Raw genomic sequence first — 11,091 nt, 5'->3', positions numbered from 1 at the left:
AAATTTAAAATCACTGCTCATTTACATTTTTAAAGGCCTACGAATGTCTGAAAGGAAAACGAAAAGATTGTCTGGAGCGCAATATAAAAGAAAGCGAGAGGAAAAGCAAAATGAAGCTAAAAAAATGTTTGGCTCATTAACAAAGTTTTTAGTAAAATCGCCAGAACCGGAAAGTAGTTGTAGTAGCCAATTAAATCCAATTGATGATTTGTTTTGCGATAAAATTGAAAATGAATTATCCGTCGAAAATGAAAAGACTAATGACAATACTAGTAGTATCGACGAAATGGAAACAGAAGATAATAAGGATATCTATCTATACAATACCGATACCGCTGAAATTGATAAAGCATATTTTGCTATGTGTATGGATTTAAATGATCCAGCTTGCTGACCTTTAACAATTACCACTAAAATATTGGATATATTAATCGAAAAAGGACCCATACAAAATAAACAATCTACATATCCAATTAATAAATTGGGAAGATCATTTTCATCAACTTATTTCTATAGAAAAATGCCAAATGGTGAAAAATTTAATCGTGAGTGGTTAATCTATTCTCCAAAAACGAATTCCATATTTTGCTTCTGTTGTAAATTATTTGGCAAACAAGAAATAAAATTAGTTAATGAAGGCTTCAATGATTGGCAACACACATCTGATAATTTATCTCGTCATGAAAAAACATCGCTGCATATCGGAAATTGCACCAATTGGAAAAATTTGGAATTAAATTTAAAAAACAAAAACTACAATTGATAAAAATTTGCAACGGTATTATGACGCAGAGAAAAAACGATGGTATCAAATTGTCGTACGCATGATATCTGTGGTACAATTTCTGGCAGTACAGGGTATAGCGTTTAGAGGTAGCTCGAGCAGATTGTATGAAAACAATAATGGAAATTTTCTAAAAGCAATTGAAATGATAGGAAAATTTGATGATGTTATGGCAGATCACATAAATCGCATTCAACAATCAGTTGCTTTAAATAACCATATGCCACATTATGCGGGAAATCGCTTCCAAAATGAAATAATTAGTATCCTTGCAGCGCAAATTCAAAAATATATTTTGTCAGCAATAAAAGACGCCAAATATTTTTCAGTAATTTTGGATTCTACGCCGGACATGGGACATGTCGAGCAAATTACAATAATTTGAGATATGTGCATATTCAAAATGACGAAGTAGAAGTGAGAGAAAATTTCGTTGGTTTTTCTCCAGCTCAAAAAAGTACTGGAGAAGCTTTTTACGACTTTTTACTTGAAAAATTAAGCTCTCTTAAATTAAATGTTAACGATATGAGAGGCCTGGGGTATGATAATGGATCAAATATGGCTGGAAAACATATTGGATTGCAGAAACGAATTTTGGACAATTATCCACGAGCTTTGTTTATGCCATGCAACGCGCATACATTAAATTTGGTCGTCAATGATACAGCGAAAGTTTCTTTTTCAACTGTGGATTTTTTTAGTAATGTATCAGCAATATACAATTACTTTTCCGGATCACCTTTTCGATGGAAAATTTTTAAAAAAAGCATGTAAAATCGTTAACAGTAAAACAAGTTAGCGTAACCCGGTGAGAATCAAGGATTAAGGCGATTAGACCACTGCGTCATGAATTAGGTGAAATTTATGACAGCCTAATAGAACTAGCGAAAGAATGTTCAACACCAATAGGTCAACATGAAGCTAAATGTTTGGCAATGAAAATTAAATCGTACAAATTTATTTGTTCCACAGTAATATGGTACGAAATCTTAGAAAAAGTAAATATTATTAGTAAAATGATGCAGACCATTTCTTGGAATCTTACTTCATGTGCTGATATTAATAATATTTTAATTTTTTTCCAAAGTATTAGAAATGATGAAAATTTCGAAAAGTATTTAAACATTGCTGATAAATTATGTGAATCACTTGAAATACAACCGGAATTTCCTGTTGAAATTAATCTACGTCGACGCCATAAGCGAAAACAATTTGACTATGAAGGAGATGAGGATATTCAGTTAACTGCTAAAAAAAATTTCAAAATTAATTTTTTCTATGTAATATTGGATACAGCCATTTCATCTGTTACTACCCGATTTGAAACATTATCCAATTTCGAACAGTCTTTCGGATTTTTAAATAAATTTGTTGAAATAGGAGAGGACGACATAAAAAAAGTTGCTTCGACTTTCATAATAAATTCGAGGATGGCGAATCGTGCGACATAAACGGAGCACAATTATACGAAGAGTTAATTTCATTGAAAATAATTATAAAAGATAGGAAATCTACAAGCTAAAAACTATTATTGACCATGCCTGTATCAGTTGCGTCTGGAGAACGTAGTTTTTCTAAATTGAAAATCATAAAAAATTACCTACGTACTTCCATGACGCAAGAACGTATGAGCAATCTTTCAATTATCGCGATTGAAAGTGAAATTGCTGAATCTTTAAATATTCACGAAGCAATTGACGATTTTGTCAGTAAAAATCCCGTAGGATTAACTTTTAATATGTACTTTATTTAATAATTGCTTCGTGAAGATTCAGCAATTTCACTTTCAATCGCGATAATTGAAAGATTGAAAGATTTCCCTAATTAACCGGTAACCTAACCGAAAGAATTTTATGAAACCGGTTAATTAACCAAAAACCTTTACTATTTTCAATATCAATAAATAATACGTAAAATTTGATTTTTTAAAATCAAATAATTTTAAATTGTCACTGAGCGACACCGAGGATTTTAAATTATCGTATTCCTATGTTCTTTATGTTTGATAATTTTGTCTGTGATTATAATACCAATACCATAATTACTTTTTTTCATGTTATTATTTTTGTCTAAATTTTAAATAAAAAAATGTTTATTTTGTGCATTTTTTTCTTAAATTGCTTTTCAGAAACCGGTTTTGGGAACAAAACCAATATTTTTTTTCGTTCTCGATTTCGGTTAACCAAAAACTGATTTTTTTGAAGTTTGATGCCCTGTGTATAATAATAAACATTAAAAATTAAAGTAGCTTTTTTTAATGTTATCCTGGGGGCGGCCATATACCCAGGCACGGCTCTGGTTCTACACCATCAACTGAGGGCGATTATTTAAGTCCCCTTGTCATGACTCCATAGTCATATGTTCTTCCGAACAAATTGTAGTTAAATGTACAGGAGGTGAAAATATATTTTTAAAATTTGATTATTTAATGAAAGAGCTAGCAGATATGAAAATCACACTCCAAAAAATAATTGAAAATGCTACTTCCGCCAAACAACCAGATGTAGACCGGAACAATATGTTTAATGGTTTATTTACTGTAAATTCACAAGTGGAAATAAATTGTTGTGACGACATGCTCGAAAAGGATGATTGCATTGCGGAATTGTTATACTCACATTGTATTTAAAATATAATATAAATAAGATGATTTTGTACTAACTTTTTATATTTTAATTATAGAAAAAATATATTTTGAGAGTAGGTGGTAAGAAACCTGCAGAATATGTTAGGAACGTATTAAAGAAAATTTTTACAAAAGATCTGGCTGCCGTATGCTCGTGGTTTGGTCGCAAGAAGAATCTAGCAGTCAACAACCTTAAAATGATGCAATTAGTCATAGGTAAGTGTTAAGGATTCCCAATAGTGGTATAATCTGAACTATTTTTTGTAAGGGTATCGTATCGTCTCGTATTATCTTTATCTCGTATTCTGGTACGATAGCCTGTCGCTTGGCGATGCAGACGACTGTCTGCATCTCATTTCACACTTCAAGTGCAAAATGCATTAGTAACTTGAGATATTTTTAATTTTGATGTTACTTATGTGTCGCTAGTTTTTTTTATGTGTCTGCAAAATGACTTGAAATAAGCCTAAAAAATCATCCCACTCAGATTTATAAATTAATGTAACTCGCCTCTTACGGGCGGGGCTAATATTGTTAATTTCAATTTTGAATCATTTTTATTTAGTATAAGTTTAGAGCTCAGTATAGAAACGCCAACTATCTGATGCCATTATTCATCATATTTTTTTTATAATAAACATATTAATATTAAACGTCGCCTTTTACTTAAATAATCACCGATCACACCAGTAGTTCAATTATAGAACAAATTTAAAAGTGTAGTGGTTAGGAGAAGTGAATCGACATCGCCCAGTTAGACGTCGAAGTAATTTTTAAGCTTCGCGCCTTAACATTTCGGTTAAACGAACCGGATATTTATCATTTGGACTTTTATAACTTTCCAAAGGACACAAATAAATAATATTAATAATTTTAAGTGATCTTTTGGACGTTCAAGTAAATTAATCAAGCAGTAGCATACAGTCCGCAAAAATATCAAAGTAAATTATTAAATTAAAATTGTAACATTCTATATTTATTAAACAACCATTAGTCACATAGTAATTAATATTTTTCATAATATATTTGTATAATTTGCCATACGCAAATATTTTGTCAACAACGCACAAAAATACGAATGACGTCACCAAGAGAAAGTTACGCATACAACGATGAACGAAGGGTCTCGCGTGAAAGCACGATGCAGCATACGCTCTGGCATAAGCGCGATAAGGACGGAGGATCCTAGGGCGCTCGATGACCTCAGCGCGTACGAACTAGCACAACGCTAGAGAGAGATGAAAGAGTTGTGTAATTTGCACTAAGCGAGAAGATAACATCTTAAGCCTGTGAGTCAACGCAAGTAAAAGAAAGATAAAAGATACGACTTTTGCCCTGTGACTCAACAAGGGTGTGAGAAAGACCAAAATATTTACACATTCTACGTCATCGGAAGAGAAATGCACCATAGCCAATTACTGATGACCTCAGCGAGATGAGTTCATCATAGACCAATGACCATCTCATCCCCCGAAGATTTTGGCGAGATGAACCGACGACGATCTCCGGAAGGACGCGAAGGAACCACCACCCTCGCCAAGAAATCAACCCCACTACAGGAGTAGGAGAAGCTCAATTAGTATTTAAGGCCATACAAAACTAAGAAATTTATCAAAAGTGTTTTAGTCGCGTTTGCCCTAATACCTTGAGGAACTTGTCATGATTGCGCCTGCAAGATTAACAAGTTGGCTTAAGATATTAGAATTATTTTGTTAAGTTTAACAAAAACGGTTTTAAAAGTTATTAAGAGTAGATGCATTAATTACTTTTCTATTGTGATATTGAATGCGGAGGCATTTAATAATTTTAGACTTTGTGAATTGAATGCGGAGGCATTTAAAAATTTACGGACTTGGTGATATTGAATGCAGAGGCATTTAATAATTTTTGGACTTTGTGAATTGAATGCGGAGGCATTTAATAATTTTCGGACTTAGTGATATTGAATGCAGAGACATATAATAATTTTGGACTTAGTGATATTCTGTGCGGACGCACGAATAAGAAAGCTGTGTAAACTCTTAGTGCGATGAAGTAACTCTGACTTTATCAATTTTACTCCTTGTGTACGCGTAGCATAGTTGACTTAGTGACTGTATATATATTTATATATGTTCTTTCCGTGTTCTGTATCTACATACCCATAAATAAAGTAACGGTAGTGTTGAAATTGTGTTAATTCATTTATTCTAACCCTACCCCATTACAAACTGGCGCCTAACCGAGTGACCAGAAACGGAAAAATGGCAGTTACCATGTCAGAAGAAATGTTGCAGCAACTCATGGGAGCGATAAGCGCACAATCTAACACATGGACAGACTTGGTGACCGGCAGCTTTGCCAGGTGCACGGCCAGGTTCAACGGAACGCAAATTCCTGAAAAAGTGAAGGAATTCACTAATACCATCGTCTTGTACAAAGACGTGGAGGGCACCTCGGACGAGAATGCGCTAAAGGGGCTACCACTACTTCTCCAGGACACGGCGGCTACGCGGTGGGAAGAAGTGAAGACGGGGGCCAATACGTTCGACGAGACAATCCACTTGATAAGGACGTCGTTCGCCCCAAGTAAACCCCCGCACAGCGTCTATATAGAATTTTTTGGCACTCGCCAAGAAAAGAAGGTGAGTACCGACCTATTCGTTTGCCAAAAGGGGGCACTGCTAGCGCAGTTGCCCTACGATATCTCGACAGATATACAGCTTGACATGCTCTACGGACTACTGCATATGCGGATCCGTAAACGCATCCCACGGACGACGGTCAATACATTCGATGAGCTGCTTCAAAGAGCTCGCGACGTGGAAGCTAACCTTTCCGAGGCAGAAAAGGGAGGGAGTAATCCGGTGGAAAGACGGAAAATCTGCTCTTTCTGCGGCCACACTGGACCCACGGTCACAGAATGTCGCAAACGCCAAGGGACCAAACAGAGTCCTAAGAAGGAGGAGCCAGAAACTCGCAGCGAAGCGAGAATTTCCTGTTATGGGTGCGGCAAGGCAGGGGTTATCCGCAGCAAGTGCCCGGTCTGCTCTCCTCCAACAACTTCATAGGCAGCAACCACGCAAAGAGTCGGATTCTTTATCCTGACCACACAAGAGCCAGGAAAATGCAGCTACTGCAAGAAGAAGGGTCACTTGAAAGAATTCTGCCCTAGACGCCTGGCTTGGATAAAAAAGCGTGATCTGAGATGGAACCGTCAACCAGGAGAATCCGCGGTTCAAGATCCTTGCTCCAGACCCGTCATTAAAGCACAAATCCAAGGCGTAATGGGTTACGCACTTGTGGACACCGGCGCAGAAAAGAGCATCGCGGGAGAAACGCTATACAAACTACTGCAGTCAACGAACCATCAATTTGAACCGTCAATGATGACAATGACGATGGCTGATGGAGAGTTGAAGCTTCGACCCATATTGAAGACGACAACCATTGTGCGGCTAGAAGACAGACCAGTGCCAACGGAATTTGTCGTGACTCCGGAAGCGAAAGGAAACTACAGCCTGCTAGGCATGGATTTCTTGCACAAAGCCGGTCTTGTGTTAGACATGAAGCACCGCATGTGGAACTTTTCGGACCAGACACAAAAGTGCCCTTTCGCAGCAGAGGATGAAATTTTCGGGACAGTCGAAGTAACACGGTCAGCAGAGCATGTTAATGAGGCTGCCGTGAGCGTTCCGGTACCAACACAAAAAGAAATAGACACGGATGAAACAGATGATCGACAGGTACTAGACGCACTGTTTGATGCCTGTTTTCGCTCAGCTGCGCCAACGGAGAAGAAGGACGAACAGCACACTTTGGATGCATTGTTCGATACCTGTTTTCGCTCGGCTACGATCATCCCTACAATTCACATAGCCTCTTTGAGCGCCAAGGAGCTGTCTGCGCGAAAATGAGGGACATTCAGTCCCAGAAGAAGATCGATGGAAGGTACAGCAGCTACTCTCCAAGAACGGTGATCTCCTCAAGGAAGCATTAATGACCTATCCTGAGGCAGGCAGACGAGATGGAACAATACACCCTGCGAACCGACGCAAGCATCTACGCTCTAGGGGGAGTATTACTGCAAGGAAAAGGCGCCGACGAAAGGCCAGTGGAGTATGCAAGTCGCCTATTGACTCCGGCCGAAAGAAATTATCGCACCACGGAACGCAAAGCACTGAAAAATGCAACAGCTCAAGAATGTGCGAAAACACTAGTGGATGAAGTTTTCTTGCGGTTCGGGTTCCCAAGAAGGCTTATCAGTGACAACGGATTCCAGTTCGTGAGTGCAGTCATGCAGCATACGATGCACTGCCTAGGGATCAAACAGCACCTTATTTCGGTATAACACCCACAAGCCAATCCAGTGGAGAGACGCAACCGCGATCTAAAACCTCATCTAGCTATCTTAGTGGGTGAGAAACACACGACTTGGCCAGGGAAGTTACCTACGATAAGATTCGCGATGAACTCAGCCATATGCAAGAGTACGGGGTATACTCCGGCGTACTTAAATTTGGCGCGCGAACTTCGAACAACAGACGATGTCTACAGAGATCTTATGGCGATCATCGAGAAAGAAAACCCCATATCAGACATCACACCGTATCTACTTAAGATGGCTGACACTTTCAAACAGGTACGAGAGACCCAAGAAAAACATCAAGATATGCGGAAGAAATACGCAGACAAAGAACGGCGGCCTGGTCAAGCATACAGTCAAGGAGACAGAGTACAGGTAGCCAGGCATACGCTGAGCAACGCGAAGAGAGGTTTCACGTCAAAACTCGCTCCACGACGTGACGGACCATATATAATATTACAACAGAGAGGACCGACCAGCTACGAAGTAGGACGCCCTGATAATACAGACGAAATCATAGGCACCTTCCACACATCTGCCTTATCACCTTTCTTAGGTAATGAAAACATCACACCTGAGATTCCGATGAGAAAACGCGGTCGACCCAAGAAGAGGACTACGACCCAATAGAATGTTTTATGTATGGACTCTCCGCCGAGACGACTGTAGGTCCATAGGGGAAGTCTGTAACATTCTATATTTAATAAACAACCATTAGTCAAATAGTAATTAATATTTTTCATAATATATTTGTATAATTTGCCATACGCAAATATTTCGTCAACAACGCACAAAAATACAAATGACGTCACCAAGAGAAAGTTACGCATACAACGATGAACGAAGGGTCTCGCGTGAAAGCACAATGCAGCATACGCTCTGGCATAAGCGCGATAAGGACGGAGGATCCTAGGGCGCTCGATGACCTCAGCGCGTACGAACTAGCACAACGCTAGAGAGAGATGAAAGAGTTGTGTAATTTGCACTAAGCGAGAAGATAACATCTTAAGCCTGTGAGTCAACGCAAGTAAAAGAAAGATAAAAGATACGACTTTTGCCCTGTGACTCAACAAGGGTGTGAGAAAGACCAAAATATTTACACATTTTACGTCATCGGAAGAGAAATGCACCATAGCCTATTACTGATGACCTCAGCGAGATGAGTTCATCATAGACCAATGACCATCTCATCCCCCGAAGATTTTGGCGAGATGAACCGACGACGATCTCCGGAAGGACGCGAAGGAACCATCACCCTCGCCAAGAAATCAACCCCACTACAGGAGTAGGAGAAGCTCAATTAGTATTTAAGGCCATACAAAACTAAGAAATTAGTCAAAAGTGTTTTAGTCGCGTTTGCCCTAATACCTTAAGGAACTTGTCATGATTGCGCCTGCAAGATTAACAAGTTGGCTTAAGATATTAGAATTATTTTGTTAAGTTTAACAAAAACGGTTTTAAAAGTTATTAAGTTTTCTATTGTGATATTGAATGCGGAGGCATTTAATAATTTTAGACTTTGTGAATTGAATGCGGAGGCATTTAAAAATTTACGGACTTAGTGATATTGAATGCAGAGGCATTTAATAATTTTTGGACTTTGTGAATTGAATGCGGAGGCATTTAATAATTTTCGGACTTAGTGATATTGAATGCAGAGACATATAATAATTTTGGACTTAGTGATATTCTGTGCGGACGCACGAATAAGAAAGCTGTGTAAACTCTTAGTGCGATAAAGTAACTCTGACTTTATCAATTTTACTCCTTGTGTACGCGTAGCATAGTTGACTTAGTGACTGTATATATATTTATATATGTTCTTTCCGTGTTCTGTATCTACATACCCATAAATAAAGTAACGGTAGTGTTGAAATTGTGTTAATTCATTTATTCTAACCCTACCCCATTACAAACTGGCGCCCAACCGAGTGGCCAGAAACGGAAAAATGGCAGTTACCATGTCAGAAGAAATGTTGCAGCAACTCATGGGAGCGATAAGCGCACAATCTAACACATGGACAGGCTTGGTGACCGGCAGCTTTGCCAGGTGCACGGCCAGGTTCAACGGAACGCAAATTCCTGAAAAAGTGAAGGAATTCACAACTACCATCGTCTTGTACAAAGACTTGGATGGCACCTCGGACGAGAATGCGCTAAAGGGGCTACCACTACTTCTCCAGGACACGGCGGCTACGTGGTGGGAAGAAGTGAAGACGGGGGCCAATACGTTCGACGAGGCAATCCACTTGATAAGGACGTTGTTCGCCCCAAGTAAACCCCCGCACAGCGTCTATATAGAATTTTTTGGCACTCGCAGAGAAAAGAAGGTGAGTACCGACCTATTCGTTTGCCAAAAGAGGGCACTGCTGGCGGAGTTGCCCTACGATATCTCGACAGATATACAGCTTGACATGCTCTACGGACTACTGCATATGCGGATCCGTAAACGCATCCCACGGACGACGGTCAATACATTCGATGAGCTGCTTCAAAGAGCTCGCGACGTGGAAGCTAACCTTTCCGAGGCAGAAAAGGGAGGGAGTAATCCGGTGGAAAGACGGAAAATCTGCTCTTTCTGCGGCCACACTGGACACACGGTCACAGAATGTCGCAAACGCCAAGGGACCAAACAGAGTCCTAAGAAGGAGGAGCCAGAAACTCGCAGCGAAGCGAGTATTTCCTGTTATGGGTGCGGCAAGGCAGGGGTTATCCGCAGCAAGTGCCCGGTCTGCTCTCCTCCAACAACTTCATAGGCAGCAACCACGCAAAGAGTCGGATTCTTTATCCTGACCACACAAGAGCCAGGAAAATGCAGCTACTGCAAGAAGAAGGGTCACTTGAAAGAATTCTGCCCTAGACGCCTGGCTTGGATAAAAAAGCGTGATCTGAGATGGAACCGTCAACCAGGAGAATCCGCGGTTCAAGATCCTTGCTCCAGACCCGTCATTAAAGCACAAATCCAAGGCGTAATGTGTTACGCACTTGTGGACACCGGCGCAGAAAAGAGCATCGCGGGAGAAACGCTATACAAACTACTGCAGTCAACGAACCATCAATTTGAACCGTCAATGATGACAATGACGATGGCTGATGGAGAGTTGAAGCTTCGACCCATATTGAAGACGACGACCATTGTGCGGCTAGAAGACAGACCAGTGCCAACGGAATTTGTCGTGACTCCGGAAGCGAAAGGAAACTACAGCCTGCTAGGCATGGATTTCTTGCACAAAGCCGGTTTTGTGTTAGATATGAAGTACCGCATGTGGAACTTTTCGGACCAGACACAAAAGTACCCTTTCGCAGCAGAGGATGAAATTTTCGGGACAGTCGAAG

General features: G+C 39.7%; 2 protein-coding genes across 2 annotated transcripts; both read left to right on the top strand.

Moving 5' to 3' along the window:
* Window positions 1-5,653: 5,653 nt before the first annotated feature.
* On the top strand, window positions 5,654-6,460 carry LOC113381741 (activity-regulated cytoskeleton associated protein 2-like). The gene has a single exon (XM_026620469.1). The coding sequence runs from the start codon at window positions 5,654-5,656 to the stop codon at window positions 6,458-6,460; it is 807 nt and encodes a 268-aa protein (XP_026476254.1).
* A 3,244-nt stretch (window positions 6,461-9,704) lies between these two features.
* Window positions 9,705-10,511, top strand: LOC113381740 (activity-regulated cytoskeleton associated protein 2-like). The gene has a single exon (XM_026620468.1). It carries the CDS (start codon window positions 9,705-9,707, stop codon window positions 10,509-10,511), a length of 807 nt encoding a protein of 268 aa, XP_026476253.1.
* Window positions 10,512-11,091: the final 580 nt, after the last annotated feature.

This window comes from Ctenocephalides felis, unplaced genomic scaffold (assembly GCF_003426905.1).
Source record: "Ctenocephalides felis isolate EL2017-DRISC unplaced genomic scaffold, ASM342690v1 CF-g0.4_SCAFFOLD_03046, whole genome shotgun sequence".
NCBI lineage: Eukaryota > Metazoa > Arthropoda > Insecta > Siphonaptera > Pulicidae > Ctenocephalides > Ctenocephalides felis.
The sequence above is the reverse complement of the archived record's forward strand: the minus strand, read 5'-3'. Positions and strand labels throughout refer to the sequence as shown.